The 25,248-nt window shown below is 43.8% G+C and overlaps 1 protein-coding gene and 1 long non-coding RNA gene across 5 annotated transcripts in view; one reads left to right on the forward strand and one right to left on the reverse strand.

Annotated features, from left to right (window-relative positions):
* Positions 1-355: 355 nt before the first annotated feature.
* On the reverse strand, positions 356-4,022 carry IRX5 (iroquois homeobox 5). Its single transcript, XM_061173096.1, has 3 exons — positions 3,318-4,022; positions 1,851-2,256; positions 356-1,690 (listed from the first exon to the last, which is right to left on the reverse strand). The coding sequence occupies exons 1-3, from the start codon at positions 3,564-3,566 to the stop codon at positions 894-896; spliced, it is 1,452 nt and encodes a 483-aa protein (XP_061029079.1). The 5' UTR covers positions 3,567-4,022; the 3' UTR covers positions 356-893.
* A 1,894-nt stretch (positions 4,023-5,916) lies between these two features.
* The window catches only part of LOC133078509 (uncharacterized), a 48,419-nt gene continuing 29,087 nt past the window's right edge, over positions 5,917-25,248 (forward strand). For 2 of the 4 annotated variants that reach the window (XR_009697888.1, XR_009697890.1), the window contains exons 1-4: positions 5,930-6,002; positions 9,610-9,732; positions 11,146-11,211; positions 20,134-20,280. This is a non-coding gene — a long non-coding RNA (uncharacterized LOC133078509). Of the gene's footprint in view, positions 6,003-9,609; positions 9,733-11,145; positions 11,212-20,133; positions 20,281-25,248 lie in introns of all 4 variants that reach the window. The other 2 variants (XR_009697889.1, XR_009697891.1) reach the window with 2 other exon arrangements.

Below are 25,248 nucleotides of genomic sequence, written 5' to 3' on the forward strand. Positions count from 1 at the left end.
ACGACACTGATTGGAAGTAATTAGGTTAAGCAATGGAGCTCGGGTGGTGCGTGTCTCTAGCTGCCTTTACCATCTCTTCTCCCTTCTGGGCACACACTTGGGTCTCTCTCCTCCCTTCCTCCAGGGTCCAATCTCCCCACAGCAGCCCGCATCAGTGATCCAAATCTGCATTCCGGGCAGGGCCAGGTTCCCCGGGGCTCGAAGCCTAATTACTGTTTCCCGCTGGCACACTAGGTTCGGTGGAACCTTTCATTCCCCACTTCGAAAAAAAGTTGCAGTTTGCACCTTTTGTCCAGGGCGATGGACAGTTTACTGTGGCTTCTAAAAAGTAATGAGTGGCTCTGATTATGTTAAAATCTCTTTTAATTAAATATTTTGCATTTTACAAAGGCGGCTGCAGTTTCTTTTACTTTTTAAATCTAAGAGTATAACTTGTTCCCTTTCTGTGATAATACTTTAGCTCATACCCAGAAAAATCAATCGGTGTAAAAAATTAAATTAAACTTGTATTTTTAAACTATGAAACAGTTTTGGGGGAAACACAAATGTATATATTTATATTACAAAAAAACATTAAATGCCTGTACAGGTGTCTTAATTTCATAATTTACTTCAAAGATATTGAGTTATCAATTTAAATACAAAAATGCTACATTAAATATACAGAATAAGATTTAATACAAATCCTTTTTTAAATTTTTCTTTTCAGTTGATTAAGACATTTTTGTTTGTGTGTGGAGATGTTTACATTTTTATGTCATCCATCTCCAGGAACTATAAACTTTTTAGTAGGAGGGGTAGTTTTGTTTTTCTCTCATGTTGATGGAAAAATAACTGCCAAGGCCATGTTTTTTTAAATAAATTAGTAAAGTCCAGGACCGACGCAGCCCGCGTTAAATGTCGGACATACCTTTCTTCAATTCATAGGGAGAGTCTTTGCACAGGTCTAGCTGGGACTGGCTCCGCAACATTTTCGGGTCTTTAGCCAAAGCGTCCGCTCGGTTCAACACGGTCTGGTTTAATCCATTGAAATGCGAGCTCGGACCCGTTGTAGGGCCTGGCCCGGGCCCCGGGTGGCCGTGAAGGTGTCCGAAGGAGCCATAGTTCGTGTAGCCAGGATAGAAGGGCGCCGTGTAGTACAGAGGCCGGGACAGCACTGTCCCGCCTGGAAAGGGACACTGAGCCGAGGGCGAGCGCGATGGCGCCGGTGCTGGTGACGCGCGGCTGCCTCCTAGGGCTTGCCCGGCTACGGGCCCGGGGCACGGTGGGCACGGAGAGCCCTCGCTCCCGCCGCCCCCGTCCTTGACCTTGTCCGAGGATGTGGCGATCTCCGCCAGAGACCACAGTTTGGGCTTGGCGAGCACCGCCTGAGGCGGTGGCGGTGGCGGCGAGTGTATGACCGAGGGCCCTCCAGGACCGGGGGGCAGCTCTCCCGCGGCTGGGTGTGGGCCCGGAGCCGGCGCGCCCGAGGAGTAGTGAGGGGCCGGGTCCTCGGCCAGCCGAGCTGCCGCAGGCCCGGCCGGGGAGGGCCCGCCGGCGCGGGGGGGCCCGGGCAGCGCGTCGAGGCGGCCCTCGGACGGCGGCTCTTTAAAATCCGAGTCGCTGAGGCTACCCTCGGTCTCTTTGCCGGCGGGGGTGGGCGGCCCCTGCAGCCGTTCACAGCCAGAAGCCGCCTTCTGCTCTGCTCCTCCTGCGGGCGAAACCCAGGCGGTCAGAGGCGCGGAGGCCGTGCGGCGGGGCCCAGGTCCCCGCCCGCAAAGGCAAAGACCCCTGCCCTCAACCTCCAGGCCCTGTGCGCCCCCTCTCCAGTCCCCCTTTTGCTCAACGCACCCTTTCCCGCGTCCACCAACCTGCATCGGGGCCCTCGGGGTCGCCCTTGTCCTCGGGCTTCTGGGGCTCATCCTCGTCGTTCTTCTCCAGATCAATGTTCTCTTCCTCCTCCTCGTCCTCGCTGCGGTTCCGCGGCGTCCACGTCATCTTGTTCTCCTTCTTGAGGCGCCGGCGCGCGTTGGCGAACCAGGTGGACACCTGGGTGAGGGTCATCTTGGTGATGATGGCCAGCATGATCTTCTCGCCCTTGGTGGGGTAGGGGTTCTTGCGGTGCTCGTTGAGCCAGGCCTTCAGTGTAGCGGTGGCGTCTCGCGTGGCGTTCTTCCGGTACGCGGGGTCCCCGTAAGGGTACGAGCCCAGGGGTGCTGCGTACGGGTGGTACCCCAAGGAGCCTGCCATGCCGGGTGTATGGTCGTAGGGAGAGCCCTGCAGAGAACAGGCAGAGAGAAAGTGAGAGTGGGCCGTGGTCCCCAGCGCCACCTGGGCGACCGAAAGACACTTTCCCTGCGCCCAGGGGTCTTCGGGCTGCGAGGCCCGCACTCAGGCTTCCCCTGGGGCAGGGCTGGAGAGCTCAGACCCTGGGGCAACCCCTCCTCCTCCTCATAAGGAAGCGGGGGCGCCAACTCCTGAGTCCTTGGGGGTGCTTGGAGCCGTCCTGACTTCCCTGGCCCCTGGTAGGCCCCCCTCTGCCCGGGAACGTCCTCCCCCCGTGCGCAGATCCGGCCACCGCGGCCGGGCCCTCTACCCAGAGAGAGGCCTGGGCAGCGGCGGCGACTCTGCGCTCCGCGCCCGAGTGGTTGCGCGTTGGGAGCAAGGGTGGTGAGCAAAGGAAGTCAAGGACTTTTTTTCCCCAAAGAGAAAGGCAAACGAAAAGCTGAGCCTTGCCTCGGCACTCCCACCCCTCCAAAAGTGTTACCCCAAACCGAAGCCAAGGCGCTTTTCCAGAAAGTGCACCCGGCCGAAAAATCCCGGATGCACCGCAGCTCGCCCGACTTTTCAGAAATTTAATACCTCCAAATCGGATTGCGAAGATAGGATTACGGATTTGCAACATTTTGGAGGACTAATTAAAGGCGAGGCCAAACACATTTACACAGACTTAGCACGCTTCTGTTCAGATTTCGGGTCTATTTCTTTTGAACTACTTTCTCCAAATGGCAAAACCAAAAAAAGAAAAAAAGTAAAATGTGCAGGGCGGCCTGGAGCTCACGTTTGAACCAAATGCTGCTCTTTAATCGCAGCGACCTCTCCCCAAAAAACCCTTTCCGCCAACTCAGCGATCCGAGCAAGACGCGGCTCTTCTCTCCGAGCAACTCCTGAGCCCGAGGCCCGGGCGAAGCCGAGGGAGACAATCGCCCAAGTTTGCAGGGTCCGCGAGGCTTGGCAGGGGCGGTCCGCGGTGGAGCCGAGGCCCGTGTCCCCCGCAGCCCCCGACCGCCCCAAGCTGCCCCAGCTGCCCTCGCCCGCCCCGGCTCCCGCTCACTCACCACGTACGAAGAGAAGGCGGCGGCTGCCGCCGCCGCGGGGTCGGCGCCGTACTGGAGGTGCGAGTTGTAGCCCGGCGAGGGCGCCGTGAAGGCGGTGGAGCCGGCGTAGGGCGAGAACGCGGAGCCCGACGACGAGCGCCCGAGCTCATCCGTGCGGGGCCCCGAGATGACGCTGGTGCTGTACGCCGGGCACGAGTAGAGCGCCAGCGAGGCGGACGGCTGGTACAAGTAGCCCTGCGGGTAGGACATGGCCACGCACGGGCATGGGGCGCTCCGCGCCGCGGCCGCCAACGAGCCGGGCGGCGCCCTGCGAGGGCGTGCGGGCGGGCACCTGGTCTCCGGCTGCCCCGGGCCGCCGCTCCTCGGGCCCCGGCTCCCGGGCTCCGGCCCGCGGCGCCTCCTCGCTGGCTTCCCGCGCGCCTCCGGCTGCGGCCGCCGAGCCCGCTCCTCTGCGCGCCTCGCTCGCCCCGGCAGGGTTTTCCGCCCCCTCCCTTGCTGCTTTCTCTTTTTCCCCCTCGCTCTTTGCACTGGGGGGCTCTGCTTTTGGCTTCGCAAAGGTCCTGCCAAGATGCTAAGTTGGAAATTGAGGATTCTGACGCCTTGTGCGCGCCTGAAGCTCCTCCTTCGCGGGGTGTAGTCGGTGGGAGGACTGGCAGGAGCCTCTGGGCGGCCGCAGCCAACCCGGCCGCCAGGCGCGCCTCGCCCTCTCCCTCTTCCTCCCCGGCTCCCTCTCCCGCTCGCTGGCGCTCCCCTCGCCCCTCCCTAGTGCCCGCCTCTCCTCCGCGGCCCTCCTCTCCCCCCTCCTCTTATCCCCCCCCCCTCCCCTCCTAGGTCTCTCCCTCTCTCTCTCTCTCTCTCAGACTCTTGAGCGCCGGCCCCAGGATGACAAACACATCCCAGGCGCGCCGATCTCTTCCAACTTTCCTCCCCTGCTAAGTCGGGGTGGAGCGGCGGTTCCGACATAAGGCGGGCCCTGATGGCCGGTCCCGCCGCTTCGAAGCACAAAGGGAACGAGGTCGCGGACCGCGCGCCAGCGAAAGCTCTGCTTTCTGTACGCCGCAGTAAATCGCGGAGTTAGCGGATTTCTTGTTCGCCAGAAGGCTGGGCTCCAAGGCAGATCGCCGCCCACCCGCCCCTGGCTTCTCCCCCAAGCTAGGGGACCCGAGAGCGAGTTGGATACCCGGAATGAAGGCCCCCGAGAGAGCCGGATGGATGCCAGCGTCCAGGGCGCAGGGAGTCCGGGGTGACTGTCCCTCTCCGCCAGCAGCAGCAGGTGGGCGAGAGACAGGCCTTGGACATCTGCACGTCTCCGGCCCGGCCTCCCTTCCACCAACTCCCCGCCAGACGGCGAGGGAGGAGGCACTGGGGACCCAGTACTACGGGGGTAGCCTTTCTCTAGAGAGGTAGTGGGCAAGAGCTGCCAGACGGAAAAGCAGCTACATCGGAGTGGGTCTTCGGACTCCACTACACCCCCTCCCGCAATGCCTGGCTGCCTCTTTCTCGGGGCTTTGCATTATCTGCAGCTCGCCCCGCCAGGCCGGTGGTGGTGGAGAGTGCGGGTCCTCTTCCCCTTCGCACCCACTCTCGCATCCGCCCACGCTCCACTGCTAACATTGCGGAGCAATAACCAACCCCACCACCGTTTGTTCAGCGAGGCGCTAGCAAGGCAAACACACACAACCGAATCACAGGCCCAGCCCTTGCCCACGAAGGCCACACATTTAGAATACAAAACAGACCCTTTGCCTGTCTCTCCACACCGCGCCGCCACAAGCCACAGAAGCACTGGAACTCTGGGACAGACAGGGGCGCTGGTGAACCAGGACAGGGGCTGGCACAGTGTTGGGCACTCCGCTGGGGCCCAGTAGATCGGGGATTTTGTGGCCTTTTATAATGAGGTCACACGGAAGCCGAAGTATGCCTATACACAAAGTTTCCCTCAATGACTCTGACGGGGGAGATACACTTTTATTTCCTGAGCTCCAACCCCTGCACACAAACCCACTCTCCACAACCGCACACTCTCCGCAGCGCGACTTCACGCACGCGCGCTGACTCCTCCCCCCGTCAGTTCCCTCCAGGCTCCGCCCCTCAGGCGGACGTCCTCCTACAACCGCTCAATCCTCCCGGCCCCATCCCTCCCGGCTTTCACCTCTAATTGGACGCTGGCCTCTATTGGCTCCGCCCTTCGGCGACGTGGGCCCGCTTTCCTCCGAGTAACGGCGCCGAGGGGGCGGGGCTGGGCGGGGCGACGGCGCGCTATTGTCATGGAGACGGGAAGCCGGCGGCGGCGGTGGCGGGAACAGCCAGGCTGAGGTGGCAGCGAGCCGGCCGAGACTGAGGCGAGGCCGAGCGGCCTGGAGCGCGCGGAGCCGGCCAGTGGCGGCCTCTCAGGCAGCCAAGGGGCAGTGTCTTCCGGGGCTCGGGCAACGCCTGGGTGGTCGCGGGGAGTGCCCCGAAGCGTCCCTGCTCTGCTCGCATCGCTCCCGCCTCTCGCGGCCCCTCAGCTCCCCAGCGCCCGCCCCCTGGCTCCGCCCGCCGCCGGCTCCGCCCGCCGCCGCCACCGCCGCCGCCGCAGCCCTTCGCGCTAAAGGTCGGTAGCGGCCCGCGCGCGCCGCCCGCCGGGGGCTCGCGCCAGCCACGAGGGAGCGTCCGCGGCTCGCGCGCCCGCGCCGTGGAGGAGAGGTGAGCCCCAGGTCCTCCATGCCACCGCGTACCCGCCTTGTTGCGGCCGGGCTTCCTGCCTCTCGAGCCGCGTCCGCGTCCCCTCGTGGACCGGACGGACGCGGCGGTGCCCCGCGCGCCTCCGTGGGCATGGGCCGCGTGAACGTTGGGCAGGTTTCTCCTGGTGTGACGGTCCCCGGGCGGGCGGGCGTGGGCGTGGGCGTGTCCCCTCCTTCCACGCGCGGCGGCTTCACCCTCTCGGCTCTCGTCCGAGATTTCTGAAATGCTGATTTCTGAAATGGAGCCGTGGAGGTTTGTGCCACCGAAAATCTGAGTCTGTCAACACAGACATTCTCATTACATCATCATGCCACTCTGGGCAGCTAAGCAACCCCCCGCACACACACACTATACTTACAAACCCCCCCTCCCACTTCGTTTCTTTCTACTGTCTTCTTTTTGGTGCACGGACTGTAGAGAATCCTGCAAGATATTGAGGCATTTAGAATTTATGGTTCTGTTGCTGTGGTTGTCACCTCCGCTCTACGTCAAATTTGAGACTCATTTCTTAAGGATGTCTCTATTTTCTGGTTTATTTGCACATTGATGGCTCTGATGCTCGGCTGGCCACGGCCGCCCGGCGTCTGAGATAGACTCGTGTTAATATGTGAAAGGGAAGAGCTGATCATTAGCGGGCAGACGGGATTCAGATAACATCTGGAGGGTTTTCTCCGTTTTCATGTGAAAGCTTTCACGTTTTTGCTGGTAAACCGGAGGTTTTAACTTTTAGTCTTGGTAGCAGTGACGATAAGGATACGTTCCCTTCTCTCCACCCGCCCCCCCCCCGCCCCTTTAAGTCCTTTATTCATCAGCTTTGCCGTATGGGAGCCTGCATGCTTTTAGCAGTAGTTTAACTCGTCTCTTGTCACTGAAGCTTTCTCCCCCAGCAGAGGTGGGAGCTAACTCCCTCTGGTTCCAGGTTACCAAGACGACTCCTTTTCTTTTTTGGCTTACTATTGCATTTGTATCTTTCCGAACATTTTAACTTACACTAGGGATAGGTATTCCCTGATTGTTCTTAATGAAAGACTTTTAAAAAAATCGAATTTTAAAACTTCCTAAGAGTTTATTGGTTTGTCATGTCTGCACGGATCCTGTTATGCATAACTCTTAAAATTTAGAGCTTTAAAATAAGATCCACAATTGTATTGTTAAGACGTGGTTGTGGAGCTTGCTCTTCGAGTTTTAGCTGTACAGTTGTCATTGTTTAAATCAAGTGCAAAAGAGGTTATTCCTGTTTATTTAGTGTAATAACTGTTTACAGTTAAAACTTTAGAGACTCATAAAAGTAGATCTGCTGTATTTTAAAGATCTCATCATTCTTGTGGGAGAGACACAACAGTGACGCTAGGAAAGGCAACAGATTGCTTCTGTCATATCGCTTTGCTGTTTTGGAGTGTACTTAAAGGATTATGATTGATAAGGCTGTCTTGCCAGAGAATGTTGACACAGGTGTGCATCGTTATCTTAATTAAGATCCTGAGAAAATGTTGTCTATAAAATGGTGACATAAGAAGGGCGGCATATTTCTGTACAGTATTGCTTTTGGAGAATTTAATTGCATAGAAACCTGTCTTTGAGCTTCCCGATTTTGTGAGCACTTTGGCAGCAGAAGTTTTAGAGAGAAATGATAGTTCAATGTTAAGTGTTCTGGCATGTATTAATACTACTTGTGGCTTTTTGGCAATGCCTTTGTCGACTTTCTTTGTGCTTCCATCTTTGTGGAATAATGGTTCCTGATTTAGAAAGAAAAGCATACATAGCATAGTATATTATTAAGCAGACATTTATTAGTGTTCAGTAAAAAATATGTAGAGGAAGGCGTGCTTAATGTGCAGAAACAAGATTGTAATAAAAAGGTAAATATATAAGAAATTTATGTCCCTTCACTTTTTTAGAAGACAGTCTCCTAGAATGTTTTAATGATCTAAAACAATTTCTTTTTTCTTATTGTCAAGTACTTAACTACATTGTTTATGGAATGCCTTGCTTTTATTTCCAGACATAGAAGAAAACTGTTTTATTTCTTCCAAAATGTGGTTCTGTAAACTTGAATTGATGAGCAAGTGAAGATGGTGCATTTAGACTCTTATTAGTTTAAGGATCTGAATCATAACCTGGATGACCACTAGAATAGTATTACTGTCCTTTACTTCAAATCTCTGAGTACCAAATGCCAAAACAATGGCAGGACAGATGCTGTTGGTTATATTACCCCTTGGCTTACCCAGCACCTAATACCCTTCAACATAAGTATTGCATTAGGATTTCCCCCCTCTCTTTGTATCTCATGATTTCCTGGAAGCTGGCTGTCCATCAGTGTGTATGTAAGATGTGTGAGTGTTTCTCTTTAATATTAAAACTCATTGTAGAAAGAGGAAATGAAAGTGGAGGAGGCCATAGGCGTTATGATCGGAGAGGCCAGGTGTAGAGTCACAGCTCATTCGTGACTCCAAGGATAATGAGCTGCAGAGCATTACATGGTAAACTAAAATCAAAGAATGACTGATTTAGATTTGTTTGCTGAAACTAAAACAAGAGCATTAATTTTGAGATAATTGCTTTACTTATCCCCCAACTCCCCTTCAAAAATTTTTTTTCTGGCAGCTAAGATCAGCATCCCAATGCTATTATCCATGTATTATTTTCAAATTTGATATGCTGTGTTAAAAGAAATGAAATAGGAATATGAGCTAATTACCTGTCATCTGTTTTAATAAGTAACACCAAGTAATTATTAATATATAATAATATAATATATTTTTACAGTATAGAAATCTTGTGGAAAATGTCAGTGTTCTTCGGTTGATAATGTGCAAGTAAATGAGATCATGTAATCCTGAGTGAATTAAACATGTTCTTTAAAACAGATTATGAAAACAGGATCATATTTTGGAACAGTGTTTTAACTCTGAGATAGCACAGCCTATTTTGTGTGGTAGTATCTCAATATCTTTGTGTATTTCCCTTCAGTGTCTACATTGTGTTGGCTCCTGTAGTTTAACATCTTTTCGGTATAAATATTAGCTGTTTTATAGAGAATAATTGTCCTTAATAGAATAGCAGCTGATACAACTCTAAGAAGATGTAAAATCTTGGAATTATTTTTTTCTTGTTCAGTAATGACTCTGGTTTGCTTTCGTAGCACTACTCTGGAGTGTGATACTCATGGCTTATTTCTGCATAAATCTGCAGTATTTTATAGCTAGAGTATACCTGAGCACCAATTTAGCTTGGCAAATTAACTTAGATGCTTCAAAATTGAAAACCAGTATATTCAAATGTAGTTAAAGTTTAAATCTTTATTAGTAAGGATGCACTTAACATTTGTTCAGGAGAATAGAATATAATTTTCTCCTGCAGTTGTCATTTATGTAATCCATTTTTCTAGCCTTTTCTCAGGCTAATGATATTCCACACCTTGATACAGTCTTTAGTTGTTTATTTGCGATAATATAGAGTGATACCTTGGAGGAAATTAGATTAGATATTCACATCTAATATCCCAAAAGTATTTAACCAGACTTCTGTGTTTCCTTAAACAGAATCGTTTCCATTTTCTGTGCAGGTTTTAAGTATGATGTTTCCGTAATACATTTGGATGTTTTCAGCTAAGCTCACTTCTGAACTATGGGGTTCCTCCAAATGTTGACTGAAATTTGTCCTTGTACATCCCCAGGCTCATCTGCAAGTGAGTGTCTGCACAGTTGTGCTTGTGTGTGGAGTAAACCCAAAATAGCATCAGCGTTTGTTTTACCAAAGTATTTGTATTGGAAATAGGGATGGTCTAAGTACAGAATGTAGAGAGTGTCACTTGAGGCCTTTGATTATTAAAATTTTGCCAATGCATTGGTAAGTAGGAAAATTTCTGATTCATGGAAATGCACTTAAAATGCATTTATTTTTCAATGTTATCATCGGATAGTGAAATTTATGAAAGTGCTTTTCGTAAAAATCAAGACTAAAGTTATGATATGTTATAGAAATAGGATTATTATTTAAAGGAAATAATGTTTATATCAAATTACAGTTTTTGATTATTTTCATTACCCCAGTTCTTTTAAGAATAAACTTAGAGGGAGTATCAGCTCTAGTCATGGGTACTAAACTCTTTTAAATAGACAAAGGATATACAGGTGTGCTCACAACTTGTCACTTCTCATCAAAATAGGGGCTGCTGAATACAAGCAGATGAGAAAAGCTATGAGAAAAAAAAAATACTGTGCAGAATATTTGTGTTGCCTAGTGGGGAGAGCAAGTACTGGATTTAGTGATAGAGAATATTTTCTTAAGTAAAAAAGATGGTTGGATGACCAAAAAAAAACAGCTAATTCTACAGAAGGCAACTCTAGTACAGCCTGCAGTAGAATAAATGCTTCTCTGTGGATACTTTCAAAGGCATTAAAGTGATTTTTAATGTTATATAATTGTTTTTACATAACACACTTGTGTTCTCCTATCACTGATTGGGCGTTGTGGGGCTTCATGTATGACCAAGAGCTGAAGCATTACAGTGACTTAGGAAACACACAAATATGAAGAAAATGTTAAACAGTGAGCAATCTGATTCCTCTTTGTTTGCCTTTAAGCTTAGTTTTTGGGTTTTTTTTTGGTTTTTTAACCACATGTCAACTTGTTGAATTTTAAAAACAGGAGGATTAGATTTTTTTTCCCTCCTAAGGGTGAATATAGGAAAAATCTAAACATATATGCAAATTGGTTGAGTTTTATATCTGTTATTAGCCAAAATTTATTATGAAGATTCATATTTATTTCTTATATATTAATGGTATTCAAATGTATTAAAACTGATAGCTCTTTTATATAAAATAGATGTGTGAGGGGGGTTCCCCACTCTTGAAAATATGAAGGAAAGCATGTCCTTTCAACAGTAATAGGTTATGGTTGATTAATTGAGAAGGTTAACATTTGAGAACATTTGAGAACTAAATGTTCTCTAGTGGAAATGGCTAGAGTATGCTTTTTGAGAACTATATCATTCAGGAATAAAATCAATTGAAGTATTGGTAATTAAATTGTAATTCAATAAAGGAACGAACTGGTAGGAAAGATGAAGCTAACTCTTGCTGTTTTTCTCTTTAAGAATCTACAGTCCATAATGGAGCTACTGTACTGGCTATTGGAAGAAGGAGATTCTGAAGATAGGGAGGTAATATTATCTCTTTTAAAAGAATACTTTCCTCTGTAATCCTGTGCCTTTATTACATATAAGAACTTTATCTAGTAGAGAGCAATTTCTTTAAATTTGGGGTATGGAAACAATCTGATTTTCCTGTGTTGAGTTTTCGAGCTCCTCCTCCTGGGGTAATAGGCTATGTTGGGAGAGCTGAGAAATCTCATCTAGGCATACTCAGCACCCTTAAAATAGCTTCTTTCTGAGAATTAGATCTGTGATGGTGGCCTACCCCGTTCTAGTAGATGTCATTTTAGCTTGTGGTTGATGTGCAGGCACTGAGCACGTTGCTTAGCTGTCCTCATTTACCTCTCTGGCTTTGTTGCCTTCTCTGGGGGAACGTGCCCTCGGCAGGGTGGTTTACTGCCAGCCACCACCCAGCTCTGAGTGGGAGACTTGCTGGTTGACAACTGGTTCCAGGGCTCTGCCAAAGAGCTCACCAGGCCCAGCCTGGGCTGCTCTAGCGCACTGGAGGCCAGGAGCTCCCACACACGGGTTCCTTCCCTAGTTGTCAGCTTTAGGTCCCTTTCCATTTTTTGTGTAATCCTAGGCTATGGGTAATACTTTCCGTTTCCTCTCACTAGGTTGGCTTGTTGCTTTCTTTGCAGCTGTTGCAGGGATTCACATGGAATGGAGGACTGTTTTATTCTGGATGAGATCTTTGATCATTTCCCCACATGCTTTTCCAGTTTCAGAAACCTAATGCTGGTGTTAAAGAATGAATCTAAGATTCTTGAACAACAAAAATGAAAAATGAAAAATCTGTGTCAATAAGAAAAGCTTCCATCTTTTCATGCTATGTTGCTACATTGCCCATGCAAGTTAAATTAAAAACAGAGTCAAACCCTTTTATAAATTATCAATCGCTATGTCTAAGAATGTTTATAAAGGCTTAAATTGTGTAATGGTATTTATGTCATTTTTTTTCCTTTTTAAGAAAAATGATATACTTTTCTAGTCATCAAAAATACTCCCTGAACTATATCTATGGAGGGATATTAATGTAATAATAAAGGGCTTTATGATGTCTAATTATGTAATTGGGAAATTGGTAAGCAACAGTAGTAGCTAAAATCAATTTCTTCTATTAAAGAGCTAGTATACATTTAAAAACAAAAACCTTCAAGAAGGAGACTCTTGAATCTTTAAATCATATGATGTTTTTGGTTAATACAACAGGAAGAGGAAATATACTAATCTCAGATTCTTTTATTCTTGCCTAGGTAGAGGTTGGAAGCAGCTGAGGAGCTATTAACATGTAGCCTAGAAAAAGAATGATATAAAAGTGATTACTTGGAAGGCAGTTTACATTTGCAGAACAATTCAATATTATGTCCTTGACCAACTTTTACACTTCATATACTTGGGTTATTACTCTAGCTTTTAAAATATCAATCTATGGTGTAGCTTGTGTATAGAATGCAAGGGTGTTTTTGAATTGACTAGGTCTTGCTGGTCATTCTAAAATGTGCTACAGTATTACAAAGTTGAAATGTAATATTTATTAATAGAAGGAAAATATAAAATTTAATATCTGGGCAACTGTGACCTTTAAACCTACTTTAAAAGTATAATCTTGACATCTGTGACACTTTTTTGTCTTTGTTATATAGATAGAATTATGGATATTCTACAATCCAAATGATTTATTAATTCCAAATTTTGTTCTCTATAATGGACTTTTAAAATAAAAAGAATACGTGCTTTAGTCATGGACTAATTTATTAAGCATTAGTACACAGAAAAGCAGCCTTGATTAATTTAAAACTGTGAAAGGGGGCAGGTAAAACTGTTTTCGGCTGAAATTTACTAATGCAGTAACCATTTAAATTAAATGTTCGTTAACGTAATAGTGATGGCATTTTCTCCTCCTCCTCCTTGTGGTTTTGTCCAACTAGATGTTACAGTGGCAGTTGTGCTGACTGTTAAGTGTTTAAATGATGACACCATTATGTGAAGTGATTTTGAAATGAGAGATTCCAGCCAAGAATTACATCTGCTCCCATCTCCTTCAAATCATACTCTCTGGCAGTACAGATTATGATTGATTTGTTTGTGACAGATTGCAGGAAACAGTCATTGATTTTTCAATATTTTACCTTAAAATTATTTACAGTTGTAACCATGGGGAGGTATTTCCATGGGCTGTCAGCCCCTGAAAGACTAGGATAATATTCCCTGCTCTCTGACAAGACAAATTACCTGTAATGAGTGCAGTAGCTGAAGGGTATACTTTTATTTTAAAATATGTCAATAACCCCAGTGACTAAACGAATATTGATTTAGCATAATGAAGCCTGAGTAATGTGAAAATGAGCTTTTTCAAGGAGCATGGTAAAGACTTTCTTTTTAGCTGGTTGTAAGAAGCTTTTCATTCTTTTCAACTAGCTAGTGGAGATAAGGAGTTTTATAGGCAAACCATCAGGAATGATAGTATTGCTTGTGATAACCAGGGTCCAAATATTTTGCCCTTGCTTTTATCGATTCTTTTTCAGATCTTATTTGGAGTCTTACTTTCAGTCATAGAATAGCTACTGATTTGCTTGCTCTTATCTTTAACCAAATTAATGTATTTACCATTTCAGCATATTTTGTGTTAGAACCTCTGGTATTGAATATTAAAATATAAGTCTATATACAATCATTTGTAGATGACATAATAATTATCTTAAGACATTTCAAATGGGTCTATTGTGGTATTTAATGTGCTGTATGTTATGGTAGAATAATTCCTAGTCCCTGGACATCAGACTGCTTTCAGTGGGAATGAAGATTAATTTACTTAAGCCCTGATATTTTAGGCATCATTGCATGTTTTCATTTTTGTCGGACTTCCCCCCACCCTTTTCAAATATAACTTTTTAATGGATTAAGATCCCAATACATAAGGTCCTTCAAACAAGAATGATAATAAAGTAGTATATTGCTTTATTTTATAGTTCATCAAGAAGCCAAAGATCTTATGCCTGACTAAGTATCTCCATATCTAACTTGGTAAGGAGAAAATAGGGTAAACAATGCCTATAATATATGGTAGAAAAGTCAGTATTTGAAGATGTCTAACTTGTATTCCATGGGAACCTCACGTAATTTATAACTAATAGTAATAAAATTTTATTGAAAGCAATAGGTAAAGTCCCTTTAGAAATTAAAAATGAGTTATGATTTAAAGAAAATTCAGACGGCTTTTTGTGAGTGCTAGTTGTTTTGTAGCATTGCATTGGAAATGTTGCAATAAAATGAAAAATATAAACATATCTTTTAATGGAAAATAGGATAGACTCTAGAACAAAAAATTATCGTTTTATTTTTTCCCAGGAATTTGCCTGAGGGTGTGACACAGATGATCTCTGTTACTTGTCTTAGTTGTGTCCTGCAGTAAGCCAGATGCTTTATAAAATACTGGTCCCTTGGTTTCAAATGCTGTAAGATTTTAGTTCTCCATCACCCCCTCCCCCCAATTTTTTCCTTTTTTCTATAAAGGACCTTTGAAAATAGAAATATAACGGTTGCACTATCATTACATATGAAACTGGTAGCCCAAATTCTTCAACCGTTAATTTGGTTTATAGTTTTCTAAGTTGATATTGTATCCTTAGAACTTATCTATGGTTAAGGCCTATCTATAGATACGCCCTCCAGAAAAAAATGAATATAGAATTTTTTCCTCAATAGTGTTTTTAAATGAAGCGTATTTTCTTCATACAAATCTACGTTAAGGCAAACATCTATATTGTTGTTTAGTTTATTTTGGAGTAAAATAATAAATGTATATGATAAGTACCTCCTGACCCCATCATTTAGTTTAAACCTGTCTGTTCATTTTGTAGTACATGTGCAGAACTATTTACGTGAATAAAATTCAATAAATACGTAGATAAAGTAAAGCTTTTTCTGGGGAAATTATTCTCTTTTGGATACTCTGCCCTTTTCCATTTCTTTTCTCCCCTTGGAAAAAAAATATCTTGCCCTTGTTCTCCTTTAGGGAAAAACTATTTAGATAAAGTGTTTTTAAATCATGCAAGTCATTGCCTGGGGTTGGTTAAAACATTTACTTTTTTGAAAAGGAGAAAATGCCCCTGTTTTAAAAATCTTTCTTGTATTTGTATCTATTAAGATAAACAGTTTACTTTGATACGGTACATACCAATCTACTTAGTCAATTTTTTTTCCAGAATTCATTTTACTGTGCTTGGTCTGACCTTCTATGATAACTTAATATAGGAACAAATTAGCATATAATTCTATTTTCCATGTGACCTCAACCAGTTGCAGAATTGTACCGCCACTTTTGGGGCGCAGTTTGATAGTTTATGTAGACTGTAGCATTTTTAAGTGTTTGCAAATGTTCAGTGCATCCTGCCTAAGGTGTTATCGAAAATGTTTAAAAGTAAGCAGGTAGAGGAAGTACTCACCCCTATTCCTAAGGTATGAAAATGCCTCCTAAAGGTAGCATTTTAAATTAGTGTGCATAATTGATTAGTGATTTGTCTTTCTCCCAAGCATAAAGCAACAGGGCAAAGTTAAGTGAGGTTGGTGAAGTATAAGAAGATATTAGGGACTGATGGTGACAATGATCATGGCAACTAAGTGGATTTTTTTTTTCTTTTAGATTCAGCTCTCAGTCTGAAATTTCCTGTGGTCTGTTCAGTCTAGATGCAAAGGCCATGGAAAAATCAAGTGCTCAAGTGGTTTAAATATGTTTTGGATGTTCTTATTTATAGATTACAGTATTTTTCCACTTAAAATCCACAGTTGTCATGCAGAAGAAGGTTATGCCCTTCTAGATCACCAATTTTATTTGACATGCTTAGCGTCGTAATGTATTACCAAATGCTATCTGTTTTAATCAAAGTATAGAAAAAATAAAATCAATTTTATATGTTGACTTTTTTTCTAAAACGACTTTATTGGATTGAATGAATGTTTATACCTGAAAAAGAGTGTTGCAAAAAAAAAATCACATTCTCCAACATAGCAATTCTGGCAATCTGATATCATTAGAATAGGTTTAAAATCACTTTCTAATGTGACTGTATTATATTTATGGGAGAAAAAAGACTTGAAAGGTATCCTTATATGTATTTTACTTCTCTATATTAGTCCCTCTGGAATAGAACATTTTCTTCTCAAAAAATCTATTAGCTCAACTCAGATACAAGAAAAAAATCGTAACTGGCAGAGCATTTGTTACGTGTTTGAGCATTTGTTATGTAAAGAAGGTTGACATCCAGTCTTTCACAGAGTTCTTACATTTGGGGAGACTGAATAATGACGGTTTGCCTTGCCATTGGGAAATTCCTTGTTGTGGGCTTTGTGGTGGCTGTAGGAAAATGGAAGGATTCCTCTGTGGCAGGCAGGCCTCTGGCTTCTGTGGTGTGAACACTGTCAAGGCGTTATGTCTCACTAGAGGTAGCCCTTAGCGAGGGAACTGGGGCAATTCACAGATGCTGATGACACTCGAAGAAGCAGTTGTGAGTGACTGTTTTGTAAATGACCCAGTTCGTACTTCATCCACTTCTGTAGTTTTTACAAAGAAAGTGCTATGATAAATTCTTAAGCTCAGGTCTCCATATGGCAAAGTAAATTTATTAGGCTAGAGTGTTTCTTTTTTATTTTTAATTAAACTTAGTATTTTGAGATCATTACAGATTTCACATGCAGTTGTACTAAATAATGGAGAGGTCCTTTGTACCCTTTACCTAGTTTCCCCAAATAGTATGGTGTATAGTACAATATCACAACCTGGACATTGGCATCAGTACAGCCAAAATACAGAACATTTCCTTCACCACAAGGATTCCTTGTGTTGCCCTTGTATATCCATAGTTGCCTCTCTCCTGCTCCCCTTCCTTAACCATAGCAACCACTAGGCTGTTCTCCATTTCTATAATTTTTTCTTTTCAAGGATGTTATATAAATGGAATCATATGGTATATAACCTTTTGGAATTGACTTTTCTCACTCAGCACAATTTTCTGGAGATTCAACTTGAATATTTCAAGTCTGTTCTTTTTATGTTTGGGTAATATCCCATGGTATGGTTGTCCCACAGTTTGTTTAACCATTTACCAGTTGAGACTTCAGGGTTGTTTCTGGTTTTTCACTATTACGAATAAAACTGCTATAAACATTTGTGTATAGATTTTTGAGTGAACATAAGTTTTCATTTTCCTGGGATAAATGCCCAGGAGTGCGATTGTGGGTCATATTATAATTACAGAGAGCATTTCTTTTTAAGACTAGAATTGATTTTGTGTGTATGGAAGGGGAGACAAAGAGGACATTTACATTTTTGTGGTATTTTTGCTTTAACTGGATTTGTTTATGATTTCAAAACATGCAGACTATCTTAAATAACTTGTAGCTAGATATCAAAAAACAGTTTTTCCACAACCTAGATTTTGTTCTTATTTTTAGAGAAATATTTTTGAGAAAAAATTACTTTTTGGGGGGGTAAACAATTTCTGTGTAAAGGAATAAAGGTAGACATACACTATAGAAAAGATGCTACAAAGCTGACAGGTTACTTGGGGAAATTTTCCAGGTGTTAAATAGAGAGACTTTACGTTCAAGGATATATTATAATAGTTTTTCAATTGGTAGACTCTAGCTTTTGTCACTACCATGTTGCCTGTAGTTTTTATTTGTAGAATGAATTCATCATCTTCACAATTTGTGTTCAGCGGTATTGCATTTAATGTCCATCTAATTCAACTATATGCACTTAGGAAGAAAAGAAGGAAATAAAAAACAATAAGTATCTTTTCTAGTCCGTGGCCCCTAAAAGGCAACTATTGATACTTTACATGATGCTTAATGGAAGAAACAGCTCTGTTCCCAACCCTGGTGGAAATTATACTGTTATACTTCCTGAGAGGCATGTATGAAACCGTCTATGATATATTTTGGGAGAGACTTACTGAAAGGATTTTCAAGGATAATTTTTATTCTGATTTTCCACCATATATATTGACTTTAGAACTCTTACTGAAGATGTAGCTCCATTTCTTTTTTAGAAACATTGGATGCCTTTAACTGGTTACAATAATCCTTCTAACAAAAGTCAATATTTTAAATCTTTAACCTTTTTGAGTGAGGCCCTAGGCCCAGGGGAACCCCAATCTTGCAATTCTTCTAAACATAGTTAATCTTTAGCCCATTATGGTCATGACCACAGTGATATAAATGACATAAGATAATAAAATAGTCCTTGCCCTTAAAAGTGACCTGGACAAAAGATACTATGGACATATAGAATCTTTGAATACCAGTAGTCACTCATCAAGAAGCAGCTAGGGAAGCATCTCCTGTCTAGCACTAATAGGAACTGGGACCCTAACAGTAAAGAAGAGCAATACAGGCCCTGATCCCTTTGCAGGGTTCTCACCGCTCTTAGATTGGGGGGTGGAGACAGGGAAGAAGTAAAAAGAAACTGAGATAGAGTCCAACATGATTATGTGTTACTAGAAATCCAGAACCTTCGGAATTTAGGAGAGAGAGTAGGAAAGCTGAAACTGCTGGAGCAGGCCTCACAGAAAATGGTGGGCTTGAATTGGGAAGGAGCATGTATGTGACACAGAGAAGGAGGACATCAGGAGCAGAGGGAAATGAGCTGCAGTGTGGTTTGTTGGAAGTGAGGTGCAATCTGGTCTGGTCATCAAAATAGTATGTGACTGCCCCAAAGTGTACTTAACAGCTTCCTATGTTTTAGGAACTCACCAGAAATGTGGCATGCTTTCTTGAAGAGTAATATTTGAGTTTTAATATGTATATTTGAGTGAAAAAACAAATGGATACTCTTCTTCTTAAAACTAGGACTTGGAAGTAGCTTTTAGGCTATGAGGCTCAGTATGCGTGTGTGAATGTGAAAAACAATCTTACTTTCCTCCATTTGTGTTTGATAAGGAATAAGATATTTTGTACCTTTATGATGTCTTAAATGCATAATCTGTAAGACTATAATACTTTAAAATGTTTTATTTTAGGCTTAAAATAAAAGAACTTAAAGTTCTTTTAGAAGAGCTCCAAAATTAAAACTGCAAGATCACATATAGATAAAAGTTACATAAAGAATACATTTGTAAGATGGTACATAGAGCTGATGGCTTTACTAAGGAACTATTTTGGGCACCCTAAGAAAATACAGGCATTTCTGTGCATTCTTTTCAAGTGTTCAAGGTAGTAAGAGAGCTGAGAGCCTTTTCTAAATATGCATCCAATTTTAGAAGGCTAAACTAAGAAGCGCTAATATGCCTGAGGCCCTTAAGTCAGGAACTTGGAAAAAGGAAGCCACCTAAGGGACTATCAGAGTTTCTTTAAATTTATATAAATCATAGATTTGATCAACGTGGTTATAAAAGACATCAAAATTAAGATACTCAGGATTTTATGTGTAATAATACAGATTCCAGTGCCCCCAACTATATGCCATTGCCAATGAGGAGGCCAAAATGAATTGTGTTTTAGGAAAGTGCTACATTAGGTGGGCGACTTAAAACTTCTGAGTATGTATAATGAGCCAGCACTGTGGAATCATCTTGTAATACTGTTTATCTAGCAGTTTAAAAAAAAAGAAAAAAAGAAAAGAAAAGAAAATGGTGCTATTTTAGACAGTTAAAAAAATTTTTTTTACAAATATTGCAAATCATAGGTTGGTTACCACTAGACTTCCTGACTCTGCTGTGATTGCTGTATTCTCTGTATATTCTTTTAAAATACGAGGCACTTTATAATTTTGTCTATAATTGTTTATATATATTTTCTCCACAAAATGTTTTTAGAACAACTTATTGCTAAATTACCTTAACCTACCTGCCATCTTTAAACTTTATGTATGAATATACTGAAGTGTCAGTTGCAAGACACATTAGCAGACTATTTAATTTTTTTTTCCAGGAGTCTTTTTATTCAAAACACCTTGCAAACTCCATGCATAAAAATAGAAGGCAGCTTCCACTTGCAGGCTTCTGAAGCTGGAGAAGATGTGTTTTTCATGTGAAGGAACTTGAGTCCCAGGAAGATGAAATGCCTTGCTACTAAGTGGTAATAAGGATCTTTTGACTCCACAGCAAATGCTGCCATCTTGAAGATGCTTGTCCCCAGTTCTGGAAATTCAATCTGCAGATGGTTGTATCACATCCCTATTCTTCATAATATTTTATTCTATACACATCAGAAATAAATGTCTACTTGCCATCTGTACACGTCATACAAACATTTTGTCATCCAGTATGGGTACAAGTAACAAGTTAAAGTATGTTCATCTCAGAACTGAATTTTAACCAATAGAATGTTCCATGTATTCATTGCTATTTATACATACCTGCTGGGTTTTAACATTGTGATAAATCCAGGGAATCAAATATGAATACAATATGTTCCCTGAATTCATCAATGTGGGCATTGGGCTCAGGCATGGAGATGAAATGGTGAACAGCATGCAGTGTTTACCTTTGTGGAGCTTGGAGCTTAGCATCTATCTTGGCTACAGAGGCATAAACAGACCATTTCAGCACAGCACGGTGAGAGGGAAAGGCCAGGTGCCATGGGACCCCAGAGGCAGAGTCCCCAGCCAAGCCTGACGGAGGGTGGGCAAAGTCAAGGAAGGCTTCCCAGAGGAGAGGGGCATTGGGGTTGAGCCTTGAAGGAAGAGGGAGCAAAGAAAGACAAGGGAGAGCATGTGCCTTCAGGAGTCAGCAAGGAGTTTGAAAGAAGCAGGAGAGGTGCGTGCGGAGTTTAGAAGGAGAGATGAGAGTAGTCAGGGGCCAGGCTGCAAAGGGTGGTTTATACGCCCGTGAGAGCAGCTTGAACCTCATCTTACTTTCACCTGACCAGCTCTGCGTTGTGGAGGTATCATGTTTGGTGGCAGCATGGGGAGTACATTGGAGACCAGCAAGACTGGTGGTGAGAGACTAGTTCGGTGGTTTTTGCGAGTAATTGTCCAGGGGTGAGAATAGTTGCGGGAGCCAGGGGAAGGAGAGCTGTCGGTGGATTGATGGGAGATACTAAGATGCTAGAAATTAAAGGACCTGTGGCTGACTGGTTACGTATGGGAGTAAAGGAAAAGCCTGTCAACGAGGGCGTCCAGAAGGCTGCAGCAGTTAGGTCGTGGTAGTGGTGTTTTGAGACAGGGAACCTAGGAGAAGGAAGTCTAATGGGAGAAAAGACAGTGTGGGCCGAGCAGATGGTGAGATGCTAGTAGAATATCCAGGGGATTTGGAACTCACGATCTAGTAGCAGGCAGGGAACACAATCTCTTCTTTCATATCTGTTCGTTTTCATTTCTCTGAAAGGCACATTTCTCCAAAAATGTGTTTTCTTTCATTATTAAATGTTATTTTCCTTTTTTTCTTGTGTGATACAGCTGTAATGGTCCTGTGAAAAGCAAGTCTGAGATGAACCGTTCAATGTTATTGGGCAGCGTTTGTTTTTAAAAGAAGATGGGGTTCAGAAGGATACGAAGGAAGGAAAGTGAAAGAATATCCCTGGCTATAGCTGTCCCCTAAACCATTCAGTGGATTAAGTATACTCAATTTCATTTGTGCAGAGGGATTTAAAGATAGAGAGGGAGGGGCAAAACATTTCCAGGAAAAAAGCACTGGAGAATATTTTCGTTTTTAGATGCTTGGTGAGTTTGGATTACAACATATGCTTAAGTGATTAGTAAGTAACATTATCTGGATCATGTTACTTCCAACATTCACCCACAAGTCCTTACTCAGCATGTACTGGGTACTGGACAGTGTTGGCCATCGAGTAGAGACCATAGTGGGCATGGTCCTTCCCTCACAGAGTTTATAGTCTAGCTGGAGGGTTATAAATCCTGAAGGTAGCTTTTTATGATATTTCTGTCCATGTTTGTTTAATATAGTTGACATACATTACGAGGACAACTTGTGACTCTCAAATCCTATAAAAATGAACATTTATGCCTCCAGAGGGCACTGCCATGTTCACAGGAGGAAGAAAAAGAAAGGATTCAGGCTGCCTTGACTGTCTGTCTGTTGAGGTGGGGCTAGTTGGAATTGTTCCTCAAATCAGGGGACTGGAGCACATGTGGACAGTAGTTGCTGGCTATTCCTGAGTAGCTAAGAAATGGAGTTGTGACTTGCTTGCTCAAAAGGGTCAACATTCCCCACAAGAGTGGTACGTTTGTTACAGTTGATGAACCTGTATTGACACCATCACCCAAAGTCCATAGTTTACATTCAGGTTTACTGTTGGTGTTTTATATTCTGTGGATTTGGACACATGTGTAATGACATATATCCACCATTAGAGTATCATACAGAGTAGTTTCACTGCCCTAAAAATCCTCTGTGCTTTGCTTATTCATCCTTTCCTCTCTACTAACCCCTGACAGCCATTGATCTTTTTACCGTCTCCATAGTTTTGCCTTTTCCATCATGTCATACTGTTAGAATCATCAAGTTATTTAGCCTTTTCGGATTGGCTTCTTTTAGTTAGTAATATGCCTTTAAGGTTTCTGTCTTTTTATGGCTTGATAACTCATTTCTTTTTAGTGCTGAATAATATTTCATTGAATGTACCAGAGTTTTTCCATTTACCTAATGAAGTGTATCTTGGTTGCTTGCAAGTTTTGGCAGTTATGAATAAAGTGGCTGTAAACATCTGTACGCAGGTTTTTGTGTGGATATAAATTTTCAGCTCCTTTGGGTAAATACCATGGAGTGCTATTGTTGGATCATATGTAAGAGTATTAAGTTTTATAAGAAGCTGCCAAACTGTCTTACAAAAGTGGCTGTATTGTTCTGCATTCCCACCAGCAAGGAATGAGATAGACCCGTGATGAGGTCTCTGTCTTTTAATGAGCCTGCTGCACCTCTTGTCTGAGCTTCGCACTCAGTCTCCCGCCCCCTTAGGTAGGACAAGGTGTCTAGAGCGGGCTGCAGTTACATATTTCTCTTCCTCCCTGCGGAAGGCTGTGGCCAGCTGGAAGTGGGTATTTCTTTTCCTTCAGGTCAGTTAGGCTCTGGTAAAACCCTACGAGGTTAGGTTCTATGAAAATAGTTTCTCCTGAGAGCAGACCTTGTTAAGAAGAAAGCTCTGGCACGTTTCAAAAATGCTTCCTTTTCCCCTCCCCCTGCCAGAAGCATGAGGGGATTTTTCCTGGATGTTCACTGTGAGGACCTGGTTGAGCTCCTGGAGGTGAAACTCACAAAAGGGCGGGAACTCCCTGTGACTGGGCCCCCCTGGAACTTTTGCCTTCCGAGTTGTCCACACTGAGCCTCCAGCAACTGGGCAATTACAGTTCAGGTTCTCCCACCCTGCCATTGGCTCCCATGGAGGTTTCTGCTTACGGGTTTCTGCTTTAGTGAGTTGTGATTTGCTGTACTCATCTGTCTCTCACTCCAGCTTTAGGGGCAGAAGTTTGCCCTGTAACCGCACTTCTCTTATGGATCGCACGAGATTGGCTGATTTTTCAGTTTGTTCAGTTTTTTACTTGTTTTAGATTGGAGTTGGTGGCATCTAAGCTCCTTACGTGTTGGACCAGAAACCAGAAATCCACAAACATTTATCAGCCTGTGACAAGATAAATACCAAATAATAAGAGAAAGCATTTAGAAACTTACATGGCGATTTGACTTTGCCATGATAGCCAAGTGCACGATTTTATATTTTACAAAAATATTGGTCTGCAGAAGATTGGAAATTAGAAGCAAAACAAAAAGACAACAAACGATTGGCGCTTCACTACAGATAGGTGGAGAAGCATGGAACTGGGAGGCAGTCAAGAAAATGATGATTGGGGATGGGAATTATACCACTTTATCAGTTGTCCAGAAGGTGCTCTGAGATTCCAGGGGAAGAAAGTCAAACTGCTTGGAGTGCAAAGAAAAGGGTGATTAGGGCCTTTCAGAGTGGCTGTGCTGGGCAGGATACAGTGGCGTATGGGAGAGCATAAACATCCGCCACCCCCCACCTACCTCGCCCCTGCTGTCAGAGTGATCTTCCTAACATGGAGATCAGATCACGTCACCCCCCTTGCTTAAATTCTTTAGAGACACCTGCCTAACGCTCCTCAACTTCTCAGCACCATTCACGAGGCTGCTCCCCACCTGACCAGAGGACCCCTCTCACAACATTTTCTACCACTCCAGCCTGTGACCCTTCTCTCCAGCAGCTGGTTTTCCTGGAGTAGATCGTGGCGTGCACTGCCACCTCAGTCATGCATGTGCAGCAACTACGCATCTGCGGCCTCTTCTGTTGGGAAGGCCTTCCCTCCTCTCACTGTTCTCTGGTGAAATCCCACATATCCTTTAACATCATCCTCTTGGGGGTTCTCCTGCATTTGATGTCAAATGCACAGGTGAGGCGGGCCCAGGTGCTCAATCAATGTGGGGTGAGTGTGGAGCTGGAAGGGAAACTTACAGATTCTGCTACATTTCTGATGATTTCATGTGCTTGTGTCTTCTTTGGGCATCTCACAACTGGAAAGGGGGATGTGTTTCAGGCCATTAGGTAGGAGCAATTACCAAATAACACTGAAACTAGCATCTGGATGCCTCAGGGCTGGGGGAGACCAGAGAAGAGGCGATTGAAGGTCGGGCTCTCCTGGGGCAGCTTTCCTGGGGTTCCCATCCTTCTCAGAGAGAGAGAGCCTCTAAAGCAGGGCTTGGCAAACTTTTTCTCGAAGGAGCCAGATAATGAATATTTTTGGCTTTGTGGGCCAGACAATGTCTGTTGCAACTATTTTGTCATTGCAACGCAAAAGCAGCCATAGACAAGTGGGTGTGGCTGAGTTCCAGTGACACTTTTACAAAAGTGTTCCAATAACGTTTATGAAAACAGACTGGAGGCTGAATTTAGCCCATGGGCTGTAGTTGCCAACCCCTGGTCAAAGGAAAGAAAACGTCCCCTTTCTTCTGCCGTGTCTCTAAATAGCCTTTGGAGGCCTCGCTAAGTTTACCTTTATAGTTTCTAAATTCCTGGATTTTTTTCCTTCAAAATGGCATAAACAATGAGTAATCTGCCCCTACTTGCCAGTCA

The sequence above is a fragment of the Eubalaena glacialis genome, chromosome 18 (genome assembly GCF_028564815.1).
Source record: "Eubalaena glacialis isolate mEubGla1 chromosome 18, mEubGla1.1.hap2.+ XY, whole genome shotgun sequence".
Classification (NCBI taxonomy): domain Eukaryota; kingdom Metazoa; phylum Chordata; class Mammalia; order Artiodactyla; family Balaenidae; genus Eubalaena; species Eubalaena glacialis.